Genomic DNA, 23,861 nt, shown 5'->3' with positions numbered 1-23,861 from the left:
AAACACAACGGAAACAAAAAACGGAACAACGGATCCGTTTAAAACGGACCGCAAAACACTGAAAAAGCCATACGGTCATGTGAAAGAGGCCTTACAAAGAAATGTGTTTTATGACAAAGTAATTTATCACAAGTCAAATTTTTTTGCAAAATTTGCCAAAGCAGCCGACTCTGATTTTCCAATACGTCTCTCATCTCTACTTTTAAATATCTGTAAAGTAGTCTAGATATATAGGCACATGCCTCTTTCTGACTCTATAGATGCTGTCCCGGCATAAAGTAACTTTAAAAGGAAAGCTCCGATTTGTCATGGATTAATGAGAGGCTTTCTCCATAGAAGACAAATGCAGGGTCTGATGGAGCCTAATGAAACTTTAGAAACATCTGAGACGACAAGGCGCCGAGCTTGTTTAATTACCACACTAAGTAGTAAGCACAAAAGCACTACATAAAAGTGTAATCGTAATCTTCCCGCAATTATTCTCGATTTGCCCTGAGAATCCAGTGCCACAAATGCATTTCTGTCACTCGAGGTATGTCCTGAAATAAAAATGGAAATTCCGTTCTAATATTACCAGGACTGATTACGGTTCTCTTCAATCTGATAGCTGTAATCTTACCAGAAAGAAAACAGTTTCCTGGTCTATAAATAAAAGGATCAAGTATCCTATCAATTATGTCACAACATTTTCTCATACATTCCTCACGAAAGGAATATTTTACTATATTTTTAACATTTTAAGGGCATGTTCACACGATGGAAATTTCACCAAATTCGGCCTCATGCACACGAAAGTATTTTCTTTCCGTGTCCGTTCTGTTTTTTTTTTTGCGTACCGTATATGGAAGCATTCGTTTAAATTAGTCCGCAAAAAAACGGAAGTTACTCCACGTGCATTTCGTTTCCATATGTCCTATTATTGTCCGCATTACGGACAAAGATAGGACTGTTCTATTAGGGGCCAGCTGTTCCATTCCATAAAATACAAAATGCACACAGATGTCATCCAGATTTTTTGCGGACCGCAAAATAAATACGGTCGTGTGCATGAGGCCTTTAGCGGATATTTAACACCAAAATTTGCATGAAATCTGTGTTCCTTTCACTGTCATTCATAAGGTCGCAGAATTTTTCACCAAATATTTCAAATCGACATCAGTAAGTGACACGAATTCCGCATGGAAACAGAAGTGGGCAGCCACACGCTAATTAGCCCCATTGAATAGGGCTAGTCCACATGTCAATCCGTCGCATATCAAATCGTAATTCGAAAGTAGGGTCAGCCTTGGATTTCTACTACAGATTGTGCATCAGAATTTTCTACTCGACCATAGGGTCACTTGGACTTGCCTGTAGGGCTCATTCACTTTTGGATGTTTTCAGAAACAATTAAAGTATATGGGGTTATTTTTCAACAGCAAGTGAAGAGCAGCCGTCAACAAATAGGACATGTCCCTGAATGCCCCTGTCTAATGGGCGTTAAAAAAACGGGTAATCTACAGTATGTTAAAAAGAGCCTTTCACGGGTTAAAAAAGAGTCACCTCAGAGTATATTTTTAAAGGATCTGTTGGCACTACAGTGGGTGGGGGACTGAGAAGGGGCTATTATATATACTGGGAGGTATTATGGGGAGCATTATTTATGGGGGCGCATTATTTTTGGGGCGCACTATGGGGGCATTATTTATAGGGGGTTCTATGGGGGCATTAGTTATGGGGGGTTCTATGGGGGCATTATTTAACCTGGGGGCTCTATGGGGTGCATTATTTATGGGGGGCACTATGGGGAGCATTATTTATGGGGGCGCACTATGGGGGCATTATTTATGGGGGGCACTATGGGGACATTATTTATACTGAGGAGCACTATGGGGTGCATTATTTATATGGAAGGCATTATTTTTATAGGGAGCACTAATGGGTGCATTATTTATACTGGGGGCCATTATTTATACTGGGGGCATTATGTGTACTGAGGGCACTGCAGGAGTTGAGATATTAAAAAAAGCCTATGAAATTCATCAGTTTTTAATGACAGCCAGAAAATGCATGCACACACTAACAGTTAACGTTTTTAGTAGCTGTTTTTTGTTTTTTTTCACAGCCAGGCCTCGTTTTTCACTGACGTGTGCTGTGTTCATTTTCTGGTCTCAGGGGAGTTAGGCTGCCTCCAGAGGAGTCTGGCAGCAGCTTATTCCCCCATGAAAACACAGTTTGTATATGTATTGTATATCGGGGACTCAACAAGCTTTTGGCCAACAACTATTGGCAATATATGGCCAGTCCACCACCAAATGCAGAATAAAAGGCACCTATGCTTACTTGGAAAAAAAAAGACATGAAAACGTTCCGATGAAAATAAATGGTTACCCTTGTCATTTCCGTTTCCCTCTATTTTCAAATGTATGGTCTCTATTGTCTCTATTGTCACTTTCTGTCACTATTGCTAACTCGATCACTCATTGGGTCATGGTCGTTGACATGCTTGAATGGAGAGAAGGAGCATACGGTGTAATGGTCACGGCAGGCACTAATATTTTACTGCTGCAAATAAAGTCTGTATAATGAGAAATCCAATCTATAACAATAGTATCTGCAATGTATCCAAATATTTCCCCTATATACAGTTGGAATTCACAGTTCAGACAAAAACCCATCTGTGGATATAGTATTGCAAAGGAAAATCAGTAGTCACAGATACCGTTGGGCGCGAATATTCGAATCGCAAATATTAATTGCGAATATCGGCACTTCAAGAATTCGCAAATATTTAGAATATAGTGATATATATTTGTAATTTCGAATATTCTAGATTTTTTTTTTCATCAGTAACCTCCTTTCTTGGCTGTGGGCCAATGAGAAGGCTGCAATGTCTTTGTCTGAGCTTAGCAACATCTTTAGCAACCAATAGGAAAGTTGCCTACCCTTTACTATATAAGAACCTCCCCAGCAGCCCTTGTATGCAGTATTTTGTAGATCTGAGAGAGACAGCAGTGTCATTACATTAGATAGTTAGTTAGCTTTTATATATATATATATATATATATATATTCCTCTTGGGGAAGCGCGGCGAAACATATGTCTGGGTTTTTCTGCCCCCCCAGCTTTTGGTGTGTATGGTTTTCCACCTTAATGCCAATAACTCATTGTCATTTCTATAGATCTTTTTGGGTGTTATTAGGGAGATAGTCGGGACCCCTTTGGATCAAATGTGGGGATAGCCTGAATTGGTGATGTTCATTGATACGTGCAATGACATGTTAGAATATCTGCCTATATATGATAACAGCAGATACTAATTGATTGAGCATTGACAATGGTGGGTGACGCTATTGATATATAAGTACTAGGGATGTAATATCTCATTGTAATAATATTTTGTTTACAAGTGGGTCACCAATGAGGACCTAATAACCGGGGGGTTTCACTCTCCCAGTACCTTTCTGTATTGACTTTTTTTTTTATCATCCTTGTTATTTATTTGATGTATGTCTCTTGTTGTGACACAATAAAGATGCTTTTGTATTACATGTGCGGTTCTGTAGAGCTAAAAAGTGGACAAACAGCAAGATATGAAGAAACTAAATAGCAGTTATCATCCCCTATAGATATTAACTTGCCTTTCACTTTTGAGCTCCCGAGGAGTCACTTTAACATTGCTGCTGTGTAGCTGTGCTTCTACGTTTGATAGTGTCTTGCCGAAAATCATTCTTTGTGTATTCTCCCCTAGAAGCAATGCTTTTAAGCTAGAATAGCTCTGTAATGTGGCATCCGATGGAATACGTCTTGATTTTGTTTTCAGTTGGATCCATACAGGATTCAATAGAAAATACTTAATTTGCTACTATATAAAATAAGAGGCATACTGAGGCACAATGAAATCCAGCCTATAAATGTCATGTTGTGACTCCACACAGCTCTGAGATTGTACAGAACAGTAATTCAGACATGAACATGAGGCCTGAACAGTGTGTGAACATGTAATTATTTTTTGGCTGCTGAAAAAATTTAATGAAGGTTATATTTTTCATTTTTTATTGAAAATGTACTACATACAGTATCAAAATATATAAATACAGTCCTGATCAAAAGTTTAAGACCACTTGAAAAATGGCAAAAAATCATATTTTACATTGTTGGATCTTAACAAGGTTCCAAGTAGAGCTTCAACATGCAACAAAAAGAAATGAGAGTGAGACAAAAAATTTTTTTGAGCATTCAATTAATTGAAAATAATGATTAAACTGAAATAGGCTGTTTTTCAGCTGATCCAAATTTTTGGACCACATGCCTTTAAAAGGCCGAATCTGTGCAAAGATGTGGATTCATTGTCATTTTCTATCAGGTAGTCACACGTTGTGATGGCAAAGGCAAAAAAACTCTCCTTTTTTTGAACATGGTCGGGTTGTTGAACTGCATATGCAGGGTCTCTTACAGCGCGCCATCGCTGCGGAGGTGGGATGCAGTAACAAAAAACGTCTTCAAAGACCTCGTCTCCTTTAACGCCACAGAACTGCTTGTTTGGACTTTGCAAGAGAGCACCAAACATGGGGCATTCAAAGTTGGAAGAAAGTTTTATTCTCTGATGAGAAAAAATTTAACCTTGATGGTCCTGATGGTTTCCAATGTTACTGGCATAACAAGCAGATCCCACCTGAGATGTTTTCTACGCGCCACAGTGGAGGGGGCGCCATAATGGTCTGGGGTGCTTTTTCCTTCAGTGGAATTATGGAGCTTCAGGAAGTGCAGGGGCGTCAAACGGCCACTGGCTATGTCCAGATGTTGCAGAGAGCATTCCTCATGACTGAGGGGCCTCGTCTGTGTGGTAACGACTAGGTTTTTCAACAGGACAACGCTACAGTACACAATGCCCGCAGGACAAGGGACTTCTTCCAGGAGAATAACATCACTCTTTTGGCCCATCCTGCATGTTCCCCTGATCTAAATCCAATTGAGAACCCTTGGGAATGGATGGCAAGGGAAGTTTACAAAAATGGACAACAGTTCCAGACAGTAGATGGCCTTCGTGCGGAGAAATGTTCCCACTCACCTCATGGAAACGCTTGTATCTAATTTTTGAAGTGATAAACAATAACGGCGGAGCTACTCATTACTGAGTTCATGTTTGAAAGTTGGATTTCTGTTTTGGGGGGGTTTAGTTTTTTTTTTTGGAGGTGTGGTCCTAAACTTTTGATCAGCTGAAAAACAGCCTGTTTCAGTTTATTCATTGTTTTCATTAAATTGAATGCTCAAAAAATGTTTTGTCTCACTCCCATTTCTTCTTGTTGCATGTTGAAGCTCTACTTGGAACCTTGTTAAGATCCATGCTAAATATGATTTTTTTCCATTTTTCAAGTGGTCTTAAACTTTTGATCAGGACTGTATCAATCTATCCCGCTACCCTCTGTACTCGAACAGGATAGAGAGGGGAAAAAAAGAAAAAATCTTTAAATTTTCAAAAACCCAAAAACTCTTTAGACAAAAAGAAACGTAGTTCATTTTGTATAACATTGTTGTTAACCTGTTTTGCTGTTGGTTAAAGAGGTTGCCAATGGGATAAAAGTCATACTTACCCCGCTCCCCGACACCCACGTCGCTTCTGATGCCCGCACAGCAGCTGCTGAATCTCCCTGTCATGCGGATCAAAACATCTGGCAAGGAAGGGGTCAGCCAATCACAGGCCGCGACAGGGAACAGCCTTCCTAGCATCAGAAGCGATGCAGGTGTCGGGCATCAGAAGTGAGAAAATGAAATAAAAGAAGCCATACTGACCCTCATCGACCTCTTGCTGCTCACAGTCTGACACTTACCAGGTCCCTGCTGGACTTGGTAAGTGTCCACTTCGACACGCAAGAATTGTGCCTGTCATATCACAAGCAGGGACCAGCAGGGACCAGCAGGGACCTGGTAAAGAGAGCAAATAGTGGGGGATAGTTGAGGGTGATTATGGCTTCCTTCAATTTTTTTTAATTCCACTTTAAGTCCATCTACCACTAACTTTTACCCCCAGAGAACCCTTGTAAAGGGCTCAGTCAGCAGGATCAATCATACTAAACCAGCCATAATGCCTGGTAGGTATGACCCTGTTGATGAAAAACATAAAAAACATAACTTTTGTTCCCTCCAACCCATTGCATTTTTAAATATATGTACAGTACAGACCAAAAGTTTGGACACACCTTCTCATTCAAAGAGTTTTCTTTATTTTCATGACTATGAAAATTGTAGATTCACACTGAAGGCATCAAAACTATGAATTAACACATGTGGAATTATATACATAACAAACAAGTGTGAAACAACTGAAAATATGTCATATTCTAGGTTTTTCAAAATAGCCACCTTTTGCTTTGATTACTGCTTTGCACATTCTTGGCATTCTCTTGATGAGCTTCAAGAGGTAGTCCCCTGAAATGGTTTTCACTTCACAGGTGTGCCCTGTCAGGTTTAATAAGTGGGATTTCTTGCCTTATAAATGGGGTTGGGACCATCAGTTGCGTTGAGGAGAATTCAGGTGGATACACAGCTGATAGTCCTACTGAATAGACTGTTAGAATTTGTATTATGACAAGAAAAAAGCAGCTAAGTAAAGAAAAACGAGTGGCCATCATTACTTTAAGAAATGAAGGTCAGTCAGTCAGCCGAAAAATTGGGAAAACTTTGAAAGTAAGGGCTATTTGACCATGAAGGAGAGTGATGGGGTGCTGCGCCAGATGACCTAGCCTCCACAGTCACCGGACCTGAACCCAATCGAGATGGTTTGGGGTGAGCTGGACCGCAGAGTGAAGGCAAAAGGGCCAACAAGTGCTAAGCATCTCTGGGAACTACTTCAAGACTGTTGGAAGACCATTTCAAGGGACTACCTCTCGAAGCTCATCAAGAGAATGCCAAAAGTGCGCAAAGCAGTAATCCAAGCAAAAGGTGGCTACTTTGAAGAACCTAGAATATGACATATTTTCAGTTGTTTCACACTTGTTTGTTATATATATAATTACACATGTGTTAATTCATAGTTTTGATGCCTTCATAGTCATGAAAATAAAGAAAACTCTTTGAATCAGAAGGTGTGTCCAAACTTTTGGTCTGTACTGTATATTAGAGTGTAAGTGCACTGAGGGCGCGCTATAGCAACTCTATGCACCCTAGCTTCTCCGCTCTGCTTCCCTGAACATATCCCCCCCTCTACCTGGATGCTTGGCCCTCTTAATCGAGTTAAGGGATAAGTGCACAGAGTTGCTAAGGCCCACCCTGGTGCGCTTGCATATTTTTAAAAACACTTAAATATAGCAATGGATTAGAGGAAGAAAAGTATGTTTTAAATCAATTCAGTCGTCAACCCTCTCAGGCTTTATGGCTGGCTTCTTCTCACAGTGGTAAACTATTTGAAAGAATGTTTTACATTGCATTTTATTTTTAGATGGAGAAATCACCTCAGGCTAGATGTAGTTATTGTTAGTTATTTTTTTAACAGTGTGATTACATTTTTATTTCCTGTGGCTTTGATAATGCCACCATGTTGTGTAGATACAGTGCATTCGGAAAGTCTTCAGACCCTTTCACATTTGGTTATGCTGCAGGCTTGTGCTAAAATAAAATAAATTACGTTTTCCCCCATCAATCTGCACTCAATCCACCTTAATAAAAAATGAAAACAGAATTTTAAAAATTGTATTCAAGTTTATTAAAAAGGAAAAACTATCATTTCATTTTACATTTGCAGCCAGCCAGTCGCAGGGGGTTCACGTGAGGTTCACGGTAGACCGATGAGGGGTCAAATGGTATAACACATAGTTCATCAATTTACTCACGGTTAGCAGATAGCCTCCCTGGGTTGGTAGCACAGTGTTGAGGTGGACAGCACGAAATCCTCCGGGGCACGCTCTGTGGTAGGAAGCATCAGCCAAGATGGTGGTTGAGGTGCCCTTATTGTTAAGGGTGCTTAGGGTGCTTGTTGCGGCTGAGTCCTTTGATGAAATTCATTGTGACGCCAGTACCGTTAATGGTGGTACAACCATAGGTAGTAATAATGAGGTAGACAGTGGTAAGATGCAACTCGCAACTTTTACTTTAGTGGATTTTCAGTTGCTGTGGTACACTTATGCAGTCTTTAGATGGTACAGAGACGATACTGCAAATCCACTGTTTAGGGCTTGTCAGGTGCTTGGTTGGTTTTGGAGCAGTGGGTTAGGTGTACCTGGTTCCTTTAGATGCCTTGGATCCTATTCCTTGACTTTCCCCTACAAGCTAAGTATGTGTAGACAGGAAAACTCAACTGTCCCTCAGAAGGTTGGTGTGGCTGCCTGAAGCTATAAACCTCCACCATGCAAAGGTGTCTGTGGCCCTAAATAATGGCTCTTATCACCGATGAATTCCTAGGAATGCTTGTTTCTTTTCCAGGGAGGCAAACTCTTCTCCTACTGGTCGGGGATGCAAGTCTATAGTCCAGCTACAGAATGAAAACGCTCTTCTGCGCCTAAACATCTGAGTAAACACCTTCTAGCGAAGTTGGCTCCACTCACTAATCTGTGTTGCGAAGTCTTCACTCTATCTTTCCTCCCACTAAGTTGATCTGACTACCTCAGATCTGCTCTCTGCTGACTACATCCTAGTTAATCTGATCTGCCTTGACTAATCTGTCTCACTAGGCCTGACCTGAATATATATAGGACCTGCACTTTATCCCCATCTAGTGGTGGGATGTATAAATTGCCCCTAATAGGCCTGTTAACAGGGATTTTGCAGTCACACAAATGCGAAGTTACACATAACAACCAAATGCTTGTAATAATATAAAAAAGTGCCCACACACACGTAGTGGGACGCTGCACATTTACATTTTAATATGGACATAAGTATTTAGATCCTTTGCTATAACACTTGAAATTTAGCCCATTTTAATGATCACTTGTTCATGTTCCCTAAAAGAACTTTTAAAAAGTGCAAAAAAAATACATGTTTTTAAAAATATAAAACAAAAAATTTACAAACATAGAAAAATTCAAATCACCGGTTTCTCACAACATCTTATACAATATTAAATGGTGCCATTAGACAGAACAACTTGTGAATGGAAAAATATTGCCCGCGAAAACCGTAAGGAAAAAAAACAAACAATGTGAATGGAAAAATATGGCCCGGGAAAACCGAGTAAAAAAAAATACGGAAACGCAAAAACGGAAAATCACTATATGCTCAGTGTGGGAAGAAATGTTCAATATGATATTAACCTCTTAAGGACATAGGGCGTACAGGTACGCCCTTGTGCCCTGGTACTTAAGGACACAGGGCGTACATGTACGCCCTGTGTATTTTCGATCACCGCCGGGCGGCGGGCGGTGATCGGAACCCCGTGCCTGCTCAAATCATTGAGCAGGCACTTGGGGCAAATGCGCCGGGGAGTCCGGTGACCCCCCCATGTATGCGATCGCAGAAAACCGCAGGTCAATTCAGACCTGCGGTTTTCTGCGTTTCCGGGTTGTTCGGGTCTCTGAAGACCCGATAACCCGGAACAGGATGGTGATGGTGGTGTGATTTCACCCCACCAATCACCATCCAGCGATCCTGAGTGGTGATGGTGACATCACCACTTAGGATCGCTTTCCGATTGGTCTGTGGGCGGTCCGGCGCCAAATTCAAAAGAGGCAGGCGCTCCTCTCCTCCTCCTTTTGTGTTCCGGAGCCGGAGGAGAGAGGAGCTGCCTGCACGTGTGCCCACCATCGTTGCCAGCACCCCCAGGACCCGATCTGTGCCCCCAGGACCCGATCTGTGCCCCAGCACCCCCCATCAGGTACATAGGGACAGCATAGGGAAAGTTTGTTTTAGGCAGGGAAAAAAAAGGGAAAGTTAGTTTCTGAACTTTTCTTACTTTGATTGCATCACCCTAAGTTAGGGTGTCTGGGGTCCACAGCACAGCTGTGTGACCCTAGACCCCCCCAGGGGTGCTGCCACTTGTCCCCCCCCCACCCCCTCCCCCCCCCCCACCTTTTTTGGGGTGCATTTTATTTATTTTTTTTTGTACGCTGATTGTGGCCGGCACTTAGTGTCCGGCCACTGTTAGCGCATCGCACACCCCACCGCTGATCAACTTCGGACAGTTGATCAGCGGTTTTGATTTTTTTCCCCCACATTTTTTGCCCTTTTTTTAGTTAGTTTATTTTATTTTTTTTCTGTTAGTTTTAGGGTGAGTTCGTGAACACCCGTGCCCCCACACACACGCACACAAAATAAAGAGTTACACACACGCACATATACACGCAGACACACACTCCCCTATGGCCCGCCGGACGTTCTCGGCCGAGGAGGCATACGCCCAGCTTGCCTCCGACTCCGAGAGTCCCAGTGAGGATGAGGATGACCCCACATTCCTGTTGTCATCCGCATCCTCCTCATCATCTAGCGATGATGATGAGCCCCCAAGGCGGCGGAGACGCCGCCAGGCGGAGCAAGGGGACCGCCATGTTAGGGACCCTGTGGCCCACACTAGTACGAGCAGCTCTGGGGCTCGTACTGGTTTCCCGGCCCACCAGTTAAATCCACCGGAGCCCCCTTCCGGTGAACTTGTCTGGTGTAGCCCAGAGCGATACGAGCCCGTGATTCCTGATTTTGTAGGCCAATCAGGAATCCAGATTTCCACAGTGGGCTACACTGAATATGACTTTTTTTGTCATTTTTTCAGTGACCCACTGGTAAATCTGATGGTGGAGCAGACGAATCTGTACGCCCAACAGTTCGTCGCTCAACACCCGGGCTCCTTTTTGGCCAGGCCCGGTGGCTGGACGCCGGTCAGTGCAGCCGAAATGAGGATATTTTGGGGCCTCGTGCTGCATATGGGCCTGGTCAAAAAACCCAGTGTCAGGCTGTACTGGAGTGGGGACGTCCTATACCAGGCCCCACTTTACAGTACAGCCATGACACGCTCCCGGTTTGAGGCCATCCGGAAATGTCTGCATTATTCCGATAATGCAGCATGTCCCCCCCGAGGTGATCCTGCCCATGACCGTCTGTATAAGATACGGCCGGTCATCGATCACTTTGGGGCCAAATTCATGGAGGCCTATGTACCTGGAAGGGAGGTCGCGGTTGATGAGTCTCTCATTGCGTTCAAGGGGAGACTCATTTTCCGCCAGTATGTGCCCTCCAAGCGGGCGAGGTATGGCGTGAAGCTATACAAAATTTGTGAGAGTACCTCAGGGTACACTTACAAATTTCGTGTGTACGAGGGGCGAGATTCCCGGATTCAACCCCCAGAATGTCCCCCCACTCTGGGTGTTACCGGGAAACTTGTGTGGGACCTTATGTACCCACTGCTGGATAAGGGTTACCACCTTTACGTGGATAACTTTTATACCAGTATCCCCTTGTTCCAGTCCCTTGCCGCCAGATCCACGTCCGCTTGTGGGACCGTGCGGAAAAATCAACGCGGCCTCCCTGCCCACCCCCTCCAGGTACCTATCCCCAGGGGTGAGACCCGTGCCCTTACCACTGGAAACCTGTTGCTGGTCAGGTATAAGGACAAGAGGGATGTCCTTATGCTGTCCACAATTCATGGTAACGGCATCACCCCTGTCCCTGTGCGAGGTACCGCGGCAACGGTCCTCAAGCCCGATTGTATCGTCGCCTACAATCGGTATATGGGAGGAGTTGATCTCTCGGATCAAGTCCTCAAGCCATATAATGCCATGCGCAAAACCCGGGCATGGTACAAAAAAGTTGCGGTCTACTTGGTGCAGGTTGCCATGTACAACTCTTTTGTACTATCCCGAAGCGCTGGCAGCACAGGGACATTCCTCCAGTTCTATGAGGCAGTCCTCAAGGCCCTGATCTTTTCGGACCGGGAAAGAGCAGGCCGGAGTACCTCGGGAACTGTAGGTGCCCGGATCGTCCCTGGCCAACACTTTCCAGGTGTGGTCCCCCATACTGGAAAGAAGGGACGAACCCAAAAAAAGTGCAGAGTGTGTCGCAGGAGGGGGATACGGAAGGACACGACTACTCAGTGCGACACGTGCCCCGATCATCCGGGCCTCTGCATTGACGGTTGCTTCAGGGAGTATCACACTTCCATGGAGTACTAAATTTATATCCCAATTTAGCACTGACATCGGATAAAAAAAAATGGTTCTCAGACCTGAGACACCCAAAAAAACTAAAATAATTTATTAAAAGTAGACATATTAGGTATCGCCGCGTCGGTAATAATCTCCTCTATAAAACTACCCCATGACCAACCCCCCCAGATTAACACGGTCAAGAAAAAAAAAAAAAAAAGGTGCAAAAAAAGTTTTTTTTTGTCACCTTACATAATAAAAAGTTTAATAGCAAGCGATCAAAAAGTCATATAGCCCCCAAAATAGTGCCAATAAAACCGTCCGCTCCTCCCGCAAAAAATGAGCCCCCACATGAGATAATTGGATAAAAAAAATAAAAATAAAATGACCCTTAGACTTTAGAGATACCCAAAAAAAAGATTTGTATCAAAAAAGATAATATAGTCAAAAACCTAAATAATTGTAAAAAAAGTAGACTTATTAGGTATTGCCGCGTCCGTAAGAATCTCCTCTATAAAAATATCCCATGACCTAACCCCCCAGATTAACACGGTTAAAAAAAAAAAAAAACGGTGCCAAAACCGCTATTTTTGGCACTTTTCCATTTCAATCCGTTTTTTCCGGTAACAAAACAAGGGTTAACAACCAAACAAAACTTAATATTTATTACCCTGATACTGCAGTTTACAGAAACACCACATTTGTGGTCGTAAACTGCTGTATCAGTAAAAGGGAGGCCGCAAAAGGAAAGGACCGACATGGTTTCTGGAAGGCCGATTTTGATGGCCTTTTTTATTGACACCATGTCCCTTTTGAAGCCCCCCTGATGCACTCTAGAGTAAAAACTCCCCAAAACTGACCCCATCTAAGAAACTACACCCCTCAAGGTATTCAAAACTGATTATACAAACTTTATTAACCCTTTAGGTGTTCCTCAACAGTTAATGGCAAATGGAGATGAAATTTCAGAATTAAAATTTTTGGTAACCTTGCCTCACAAAAATGTAATATAGAGCAACCAAAAATCATATTTACCCTAAAAATAGTCCCCAAAAAAATGCCACCTTATCCCGTAGTTTCCAAAATGGGGTCACTTTTAGGGAGTTTCTACTCCAGGGGTGCATCAGAGGGGTTGAAACAGGACACAGTGTAAATAAACCGGTCCATAAAAATCAGCCCTCCAAAAACCAAACGGCGCACCTTTCACTCTACGCCCCGCTGTGTGGCCGTACATTAGTTTACGGCCACATATTGGGTGTTTCTGTAAACGGCAGAGTCAGGGCAATAAAGATACAGTCTTGTTTGGCTGTTAACCCTTGCTTTGTTAGTGGAAAAAATGGGTTAAAATGGAAAATAAGGCAAAAAAATGAAATTTTCAAATTTCATCCCCATTTGCCAATAACTCTTGTGCAACACCTAAAGGGTTAACGACGTATGTAAAATCAGTTTTGAATACCTTGAGGGGTGTAGTTTCTTAGATGGGGTCACTTTTAGGGAGTTTCTACTCTAGGGGTGCATCAGGGGGGCTTCAAATGGGACATGGTGTAAATAAACCAGTCCATAAAAATCAGCCCTCCAAAAACCAAACGGCGCACCTTTCACTCTACGCCCCGCTGTGTGGCCGTACAGTAGTTTACGGCCACATATTTGGTGTTTCTGTAAACGGCAGAGTCAGGGCAATAAAGATAAAGTCTTGTTTGGCTGTTAACCCTTGCTTTGTTAGTGGAAAAAATGGGTTAAAATGGAAAATAAGGCAAAAAAATGAAATTTTCAAATTTCATCCCCATTTGCCAATAACTCTTGTGCAACACCTAAAGGGTTAACGACGTATGTAAAATCAGTTTTGAATACCTTGAGGGGTGTAGTTTCTTAGATGGGGTCACTTTTAGGGAGTTTCTACTCTAGGGGTGCATCAGGGGGGCTTCAAATGGGACATGGTGTAAATAAACCAGTCCATAAAAATCAGCCCTCCAAAAACCAAACGGCGCACCTTTCACTCTACGCCCCGCTGTGTGGCCGTACAGTAGTTTACGGCCACATATTTGGTGTTTCTGTAAACGGCAGAGTCAGGGCAATAAAGATACAGTCTTGTTTGGCTGTTAACCCTTGCTTTGTTAGTGGAAAAAATGGGTTAAAATGGAAAATTAGACAAAAAAAATGAAATTCTCAAATTTCATCCCCATTTGCCAATAACTCTTGTGCAACACCTAAAGGGTTAACGACGTATGTAAAATCAGTTTTGAATACCTTGAGGGGTGTAGTTTCTTAGATGGGGTCACTTTTAGGGAGTTTCTACTCTAGGGGTGCATCAGGGGGCTTCAAATGGGACATGGTGTAAATAAACCAGTCCATAAAAATCAGCCCTCCAAAAACCAAACGGCGCACCTTTCCCTCTACGCCCCGCTGTGTGGCCGTACAGTAGTTTACGGCCACATATTGGGTGTTTCTGTAAACGGCAGAGTCAGGGCAATAAAGATACAGTCTTGTTTGGCTGTTAACCCTTGCTTTGTTAGTGGAAAAAATGGGTTAAAATGGAAAATTAGACAAAAAAATGAAATTCTCAAATTTCATCCCCATTTGCCAATAACTCTTGTGCAACACCTAAAGGGTTAACGACGTATGTAAAATCAGTTTTGAATACCTTGAGGGGTGTAGTTTCTTAGATGGGGTCACTTTTAGGGAGTTTCTACTCTAGGGGTGCATCAGGGGGCTTCAAATGGGACATGGTGTAAATAAACCAGTCCATAAAAATCAGCCCTCCAAAAACCAAACGGCGCACCTTTCCCTCTACGCCCCGCTGTGTGGCCGTACAGTAGTTTACGGCCACATATTGGGTGTTTCTGTAAACGGCAGAGTCAGGGCAATAAAGATACAGTCTTGTTTGGCTGTTAACCCTTGCTTTGTTAGTGGAAAAAATGGGTTAAAATGGAAAATTAGACAAAAAAATGAAATTCTCAAATTTCATCCCCATTTGCCAATAACTCTTGTGCAACACCTAAAGGGTTAACGACGTATGTAAAATCAGTTTTGAATACCTTGAGGGGTGTAGTTTCTTAGATGGGGTGATTTTTGGGTGGTTTCTATTATGTAAGCCTCGCAAAGTGACTTCAGACCTGAACTGGTCCCTAAAAATTTAGTTTTTGTAAATTTCTGAAAAATTTCAAGATTTGCTTCTAAACTTCTAAGCCTTATAACATCCCCAAAAAATAAAATATCATTCCCAAAACAATTCTAACATGAAGTAGACATATGGGGAATGTAAAGTCATCAGAATTTTTGGGGGTATTACTATGTATTACAGAAGTAGAGAAACTGAAACTTTGAAATTTGCTAAATTTTTCCAAATTTTTGTTAAATTAGGTATTTTTTGGTGCAAAAAAAAATAATTTTTTGACTTCATTTTACCACTGTCATGAAGTACAATATGTGACGAAAAAACAATCTCAGAACGGCCTGGATAAGTCAAAGTGTTTTAAAGTTATCAGCACTTAAAGGGACTCTGGTCAGATTTGCAAAAAATGGCCTGGTCCTAAGGTGTAAAAAGGCTGTGTCCTTAAGGGGTTAATGTTACTATTATGCTTTAGTTATTTAATGCTAATACTTTACTCAGGTCTTTGTAATTCAGGGAAGTATCAGGCATATGATATCACAGTCACAAAATACAGACATACAGTAAAATGAGAGGACCCTGCTTGAAAGAAGTTTTGATACTTATTGTCATCCAGCAATCAGATGGTTTACTCTGTTACTATTTACACATTTTAGAAGGGGAATATTCATATATATATCGAATATTTGTGCTATTGCCATATCAATAGCATACAAAAGCTTCAATATAAAATAAATAATACACATAAAATAAAAATGTGAAAAAAGCTAAAGGGGTCTTGACTCTTCTCCAAAAAAGTATTACTATACAATGAATAAATGTCATGGTCTTACCTGCTTGCTGCTCTCCTTCGTTTGACATGTGCTGGCGGCCATCTTGGTTTCTGGGTTTCTTGTAGCCTTCCACCCTGCGGCTCCTCCTTCCCCTGGGAGGAGCTGGATGCCTAGCTCATATATATAGGAGGTCTGTGGCTTCAGTTCCTTGCTTGGTCCTCTTGTGTTCACATGCTTCTAAGACTGCTGCTGCTTCTGGTTCCTGATCCTGGCTTCGTCTGACTACCCTGCTGGTTCCTGATCCTGGCTTCGTCTGACTACCCTGCTGGTTCCTGATCCTGGCTTCGTCTGACTACCCTGCTGGTTCCTGATCCTGGCTTCGTCTGACTACCCTTCTGGTTCCTGACCTCTGGCTTCGCAAAGACTCTGCTCGGTTTCACCATCCGTTTGGACTTTTGCTTTACAGCTTTATTTTCAATAAAGCCTTCTTATTTTCACTTATCTCTTGTTGTACGTCTGGTTCATGGTTCCGTGACATTAGGACCAAGCCATGAATTCTGACGGTACAGGGCCATCCTCGCTACCCACGCTGGTTGCCAGACTTGATCAGCAGGATCACCTGTTGGGTCGGTTCGCTGTGGCGTTGCAAACCCTGCTTGAACGCACGGCTCATTTCGCTCCCGTTGCCGATGGGTCGGTTGTCGCTCCTGGGCTCGCTCCTACTGCCGCTCCGGTTGTTGCGCCAGAGTCTACCCCGACACCTGTTGTTGCGCCTGCGGTGTTTCGGGGTATGACCGGTTCTGCCCCTCTTCCACAGCGCTTTGGGGGAGAGCCAACTCAGTGCCGAGGTTTCCTTAACCAGGTGGGCATTTATTTCGAGTTGCTGCCACATGCCTTTCCTACTGAGAGATCAAAGGTGGGCTTCTTGATCTCGCTGCTCTCGGACAAGGCCTTGGCCTGGGCCAGCCCTTTATGGGAGAACAACAATCCGGTGGTTGCCGAGTTTTCCGGTTTTGTTGCTTCTCTTCGGAAGGTATTCGATGTGCCGGCTCGTGCTGCCTCTGCTGCGAAGCTCCTTATGTCCATCAGACAGGGTTCACGATCCGTAGCTGAATACGCCATTGAGTTTCGTACCCTGGCAGCAGAGGTGGGCTGGAATAATGAGGCTCTGGTCGCTGCTTTCTCTCATGGTCTCTCGGATGCCTTGAAGGATGAGGTTGCAGCTAAGGACCTACCAGTTGAGCTCGAGTCTCTTATTTCTTTCCTGATTTTGATTGACACCAGACTCAGGGAGAGACCTTCCTTTAAGGAGAACCTGCGGAGGTCTTCTAACAGATTGGTGCCTACGTTTGCTGTCCCACCCGTGCCTCCCTCTCCTCCCACGCCTCCTGGGGATGACTTGTCTGGGGGTGAACCCATGCAGCTGGGGTTTGCTCGCCTGTCCGAGAGGGAGAGGGCACTCCGGAGACGCGAGGGCCGATGCATGTACTGTGGTCTCGGTGGGCATTTTCGGTTGGCATGTCCGAACCGTCCGGGAAACGCTCGTACCCTGAGATCCTGTCGGGGGCAGATCTTGGGTGGAGTCTCCTCATCCCCGGTTTCCCGTGTTGACAAACCACTGATCACTGTTGTCCTCTCCTGGGTCGGGGGCTCGGTGACGACCCAGGCGTTGGTGGACTCTGGTGCTGGTGGTTTGTTCATTGATAGTGTGTTCGCTGCCGCCAATTCCATTCCTCTGCAGGCTCGAGGTTCCCCACTGGCTCTTGAGGCGATAGACGGCAGACCCCTTCTGCCGCCACACGTGACTCATGAGACCCTTCCAGTGGGGATAGCCATTGGTGCCGTTCACAGAGAGTCGGTCTGCCTCCAGGTTATTTCGTCTCCACACTACTCGGTGGTCTTGGGGTACCCCTGGCTCCAGAAGCATAATCCGACTTTCGATTGGAGATCGGTCGAGATCCTCTCGTGGTCACCGCAGTGTGGGGCTAGTTGCATCCATGGGTCTGTCAAGTTGCTGTGTACTTCCTCGGACTCTCTGTTGCCTCCTGAATACGAGGAGTACCGGGATGTATTCGATAAGGTGCGCGCGGTTGCCCTACCTCCGCACCACCCATACGATTGTGCCATAGAGTTACAATCTGGTGCCGTTCCTCCTCGTGGCAAAGTCTATCCACTGTCGGTAGCGGAGAATGAGGCCATGGAGGAGTACGTGAGGGAGGCGCTTTCACGCAGACACATTCGCAAATCTTCGTCCCCGGCAGGGGCTGGATTTTTCTTTGTGAAAAAGAAGGGCGGTGAGTTGAGGCCTTGCATCGATTACAGGGGTCTCAATCGCATCACGATCAAGAACGCTTACCCGATACCCTTGATTTCCGAGCTGTTCGATCGCCTTAAAGGGGCCACGGTCTTTACCAAACTCGACCTGAGGGCGGCATATAACCTGGTAAGGATCAAGGCGGGCGATGAGTGGAAGACCGCGTTTAACACCAGGACCGGTCATTACGAATCCTTGGTTATGCCCTTTGGGTTGTGCAATGCGCCCGCAGTCTTTCAGGAATTCATCAACGATGTTTTCCGTGACCTGTTGCAGCAGTGTGTGGTAGTCTATTTGGATGACATCTTGGTATATTCTGAATCCATGGAGGCCCACATTCTGGATGTCAGACGAGTGTTGCAACGGTTACGAGAGAACAAGCTGTTCGGTAAGCTTGAGAAATGCGAATTTCACCGATCCCAGGTAACCTTCTTAGGTTACATCATTTCCGCTGAGGGGTTCTCCATGGATCCTGAGAAGGTTTCGGCTGTCTTACAGTGGCCCCAGCCCAGTGGTCTTCGTTCCCTGCAGCGCTTTTTGGGCTTCGCCAATTATTATCGGAAGTTCATCAGGGACTTTTCCATGCTGGCCAAGCCTCTCACGGATCTGACCAGGAAGGGCAGTAATTCCCAGGTCTGGCCGCTCTAGGCCATCCGAGCTTTTGAGGCCCTAAAGTCCGCCTTTGTGTCGGCTCCGATTCTGTCGCATCCCAACCCTGGGTTGCCCTTTGTCCTCGAGGTGGACGCGTCTGAGACGGGAGTAGGCGCCCTCCTGTCTCAGCGTAGAACACCAGAGGGTCCTCTGCTTCCTTGTGGGTTTTACTCCCGGAAACTGTCTTCCGCGGAGTGCAACTATCAGATTGGTGACAGGGAGTTATTGGCCATCGTGCAGGCCCTTAAAGAATGGAGGCACTTGCTCGAGGGTTCGGTGGTTCCGGTTCTCATCCTGACGGACCACAAGAATCTGACCTACCTTTCTGAGGCCAAGAGATTGACACCACGTCAGGCCAGATGGGCTCTGTTCTTGTCACGTTTTAATTACGTGGTCTCCTACCTACCCGGTTCCAAGAACATCAGGGCGGATGCCTTATCACGACAGTACTCCGAGCTGTCCAGGGAGGAGTCAATTCCGACTTCGGTCATACCTCCGAATCAGATCCTGGCCGCCATTCGCACCAGCCTGACCTCTCCCCTGGGTGAGCAGATTTTGGCGGCTCAATCTGGTGCTCCCTCTGGGAGACCCAACGGCAGATGTTTTGTGCCTGAGGAGTTGCGCACTCGGTTGTTGCGAACCTACCATAACTCCAAGACCGCGGGGCATCCTGGAAAGAATCAGCTGTCCTGGGCTGTTTCACGTCTGTTCTGGTGGCCTTCCCTACGTTCCGACATCGCCGCATATGTAGCGGCATGCTCCGTTTGTGCCCAGAGTAAGTCCCCTCGGCACCTTCCGTTGGGCCTTCTGCAACCCATAGCCACCGGGGAGCGCCCATGGTCACACCTGGGGATGGATTTCATTGTGGACCTCCCTGCATCCCGAGGCCATACGGTCATTCTCATGATTGTGGATCGGTTTTCCAAAATGTGCCACTGTGTTCCTCTCAAGAAGTTACCCTCTGCACAAGAGTTGGCCACGATTTTTGCCAGGGAGGTCTTCCGGTTGCATGGTTTGCCTAAGGAGATTGTGTCGGATCGGGGGAGTCAGTTTGTGTCCAGGTTCTGGCGCGCCTTTTGCTCCCAGTTTGGGATTCATCTCTCCTTCTCCTCGGCCTACCACCCTCAGTCCAATGTGGCCGCAGAACGATCCAATCAGGCCTTGGAGCAATTCCTTCGTTGCTATGTCTCCGATCACCAAGACAATTGGGTTGACCTCCTGCCTTGGGTTGAGTTTGCCAGGAACACGACGGTGAACTCTTCCTCTGGGACGTCTCCCTTCATGGCCAATTATGGGTTCCAACCTGCCGTGTTACCGGAGGTATTCTCTCCCCAGGATATTCCGGCTGTGGAGGATCACCTTTCCGTCCTACGTGCTTCTTGGGTACAGATCCAGAAGTCCCTTGAGGTCTCTGCGCAGCGCCAGAGACTCCAGGCTGATCGCAGACGAGCGCCTGCTCCTTCCTACCAGGTCGGAGACCGTGTATGGTTGTCCACCCGCAACCTCAACCTTCGAGTGCCCACTCCCAAGCTGGCGCCTCGCTTTGTTGGTCCCTTCCGAGTGCTTCGCAGGGTAAACCCGGTAGCCTATGCCCTTGCGCTTCCTCCTGGCATGCGGATCTCCAATGTGTTTCATGTCTCCCTGTTGAAGCCACTGGTGTGTAATCGTTTCACTTCCTCGGTTCCTCGGCCTCGTCCGGTCCAAGTGGGCAATCGTGAGGAATATGAGGTGAGCAATATCCTGGACTCACGCCTGGTCCGCGGTCGGGTGCAGTTTTTGGTCCATTGGCGTGGTTATGGTCCAGAGGAGCGTTCCTTGGTTCCCTCCGCAGATGTCCATGCTCCTGCCTTGCTCCGAGCCTTCCACGCACGCTTCCCTCAGAAACCGTTTTGTGCTCCGCGGAGGAGGGGCCCTTGAGGGGGAGGTACTGTCATGGTCTTACCTGCTTGCTGCTCTCCTTCGTTTGACATGTGCTGGCGGCCATCTTGGTTTCTGGGTTTCTTGTAGCCTTCCACCCTGCGGCTCCTCCTTCCCCTGGGAGGAGCTGGATGCCTAGCTCATATATATAGGAGGTCTGTGGCTTCAGTTCCTTGCTTGGTCCTCTTGTGTTCACATGCTTCTAAGACTGCTGCTGCTTCTGGTTCCTGATCCTGGCTTCGTCTGACTACCCTGCTGGTTCCTGATCCTGGCTTCGTCTGACTACCCTGCTGGTTCCTGATCCTGGCTTCGTCTGACTACCCTGCTGGTTCCTGATCCTGGCTTCGTCTGACTACCCTTCTGGTTCCTGACCTCTGGCTTCGCAAAGACTCTGCTCGGTTTCACCATCCGTTTGGACTTTTGCTTTACAGCTTTATTTTCAATAAAGCCTTCTTATTTTCACTTATCTCTTGTTGTACGTCTGGTTCATGGTTCCGTGACAATAAAGCATTTCAAATGAAATATTATTGCAATATACATGCAATCAAAATATTGTAAGGTGTTAAATGTACATTACATATTTCTCTCCCCTTGATGTTTGTCCTGTGGCAAAAATTATGGTTCGCATTCTTCTGCTCAGTATCTTCCCTGCTCCCTTCAGTTTTGGCATAGTGAAGCAGTCCTGACACTTTTCATTCATTGATCCATACTTCTAACTTCATAGAAGTACTTGTCACTTTATAAGACACACTTTTTGTTTCTCAAAAGCAAATACTAATGAGCGCTTCATTATAGAAGCGCTCATTAGTATACAGGAGGCGCAGGGATTGGAGAACATAGTGCTGCTTGTGCTTGCTGTACTCATCGCTCCCTGGTCTTCTTCCGGGTGCCATGCTAAACTGTGTCCTGACTGCATATAGCATCAAGACGTAATGCACGTAGGTGTGCACAATGACCTGATGCTGTGCTGTCCGGCTGAAGAGCAAGGAGCGGTGAGTGCAGGAAGAGCGCGCTATCCGGAGCTTGTGAGGTAAGTTCATTTATTTATTTTATGTCTGTTCTGATGCCTCATAAAGACTAGGGGTCTGATTGGGATCTAATCTGAGGTCTGATAAAGTTTGGTGGTCTGATACAGATTAGGGGTCTGATCTGAGGTGTAATAAAGTTTGAGGGTCTAATAGGGGGGTCTTACCTGATGTCTGATAAAGTTTATGGATCTGTTTGGGGATCTGATAAAGATTGGTCCTTGAACTGAAGTCTGATGAAAATTGGGGGTCTGATATGGGGGTGTGATACAGATTGGGGATCTGATTGGGCGCTCTGATCTGAGGTCTGATAACGTTTGGGGGTCTGAGCTGCAGTCTGATGAAGATTGGGGTCTGATCTGTGGTCTGATCCAAAAAAAATGTTTTCTTATTTTCCTCCCATAAAACCTAAGTGCATCTTATAAATCAGGTGCATCCTATAAAACAAAAAAATACAGTATCTCTTTCTATACAGGGGTGAAGGAAATTGTGAGGAGATTATATAACTTATGTATCTCAGGGGCTATATATGAGAGATTATTTTCTATGCAGTGGGAGGATGGAGTAAACAATAGCTGATTGCAGTGCATCTTGGGAAATGCAGGCACATGACTCATGTGACAAGCTGTTGCCCACCCACAGATAGAGAAGACAAAAGTCCTCCAGATAGTGAGTAAAAACAGGAAAAAGGTGAAGATTACACTGGACAGCAGTGTTTTGTTTTTAACAGTGTGCATTAGGCTACTTTCACACCTGCGTTTAGGTCGGATCCGTCTGGTATGTTCATGATAATGCAAACGGATCCGTTTTGACTTTACATTGAAAGTCAATGGGGGACGGATCCGTTTGAAAATTGAGCCATACTGTGTCAACTTCAAACGGATCCGTCCCCATTGACTTACATTGTAAGTCTGGACGGATCCGTTTGCCTCCGCACGGCCAGGTGGACACCCGAACGCTGCAAGCTGCGTTCAGGGGTCCGCCTGCTGAGCGGAGGACAAACGGAGCCAGACTGATGCATTCTGAGCGGATCCGCATCCACTCAGAATGCATTAGGGCAGTACGGATCCGTTCGGGGCCGCTTGTGAGAGCCTTCAAACGGAGCTCACAAGCGGAGCCCCGAACGCTAGTGTCAAAGTAGCCTTACTCCTGATATTTTTATTCTTTCATCACATTTGTGGGATAACCCCTTTAATAAATAGAAAATCTTTACAGTCCAGAGAAAAAACCAGTCGACCATGCCATGTGATCAAATAATTTTGGATTAATAAAAAGCTAAAAAATGTATTCTCTTCCTTTATGTCTAAAAAGTTCTGTGCAGAAAAAATAAAGTGAAGGTACTGCAAAAAAATCATTGGGCAGAAAAAGGGCCTAGTAGCAAAAGGGGTTACACTAATTCCAATATAGATTGATCTTGATATTCCCCTTTACATATCTGTATTTTTTTCTCCAGAATGGCCGATGCTAGGTTTGGCTCTTTATGCACACTATACTACCGTTGCTATTTTATATCTAAGTTTTGACTAAACGGTTCATTCAATTGCTCTGCCATAACTAAATCTATTTTCTATTCTACAGCTTTCGTTCTATGTAGTAGTGAAGGCAATCTACACACTTGGACACAGTGCCTCCCTAATAGCTCTCACAATTGGAAGTGGTATTCTTTGTTTATTTCGGTAAGTACCCAAAATCATGATTTGAAGTGGAATCAGGGTCGGACTGGCCACAGACCTTACAGAGAAATTTCCCGGAGGGCTGATGCCCAGGGAGCCGCACTGACCAAGTACATAACAATCTGATGCTTTCTGTGTTAATTAACACTGGGAGCATCAAGTTTTATGTACCTGGCCGGTGGCCGCAGGTGCCCTCCTAAATTTACTTGTTCAATTAAATACTGTAGCAGGTAACCAGAGCCCATGACTCTCTGCTCCACCATTCCCATTCATAGGACACAGGCGACTAGCTGAGTGTACAAATGGTGCAGGGACATGGGAGTGCACCGCAGATGGTGGCTTGGAATGGGACTTT

The 23,861-nt window shown here is 45.1% G+C and overlaps 1 protein-coding gene across 1 annotated transcript in view; it reads left to right on the top strand.

The window, feature by feature from the left end:
- The window catches only part of VIPR2 (vasoactive intestinal peptide receptor 2), a 237,222-nt gene that overhangs the window by 170,881 nt on the left and 42,480 nt on the right, over window positions 1–23,861 (top strand). The window contains exon 5 of the mRNA XM_040434201.1: window positions 23,412–23,509. Coding sequence (XP_040290135.1) covers window positions 23,412–23,509 — 98 coding nt within the window. The remainder of the gene's footprint in view (window positions 1–23,411; window positions 23,510–23,861) is intronic.

Source organism: Bufo bufo, chromosome 5 (assembly GCF_905171765.1).
Source record: "Bufo bufo chromosome 5, aBufBuf1.1, whole genome shotgun sequence".
In the NCBI taxonomy this organism is placed as follows: domain Eukaryota; kingdom Metazoa; phylum Chordata; class Amphibia; order Anura; family Bufonidae; genus Bufo; species Bufo bufo.
Note: the sequence above shows the minus strand (reverse complement) of the source record. Positions and strands in the feature narration are given on the sequence as shown.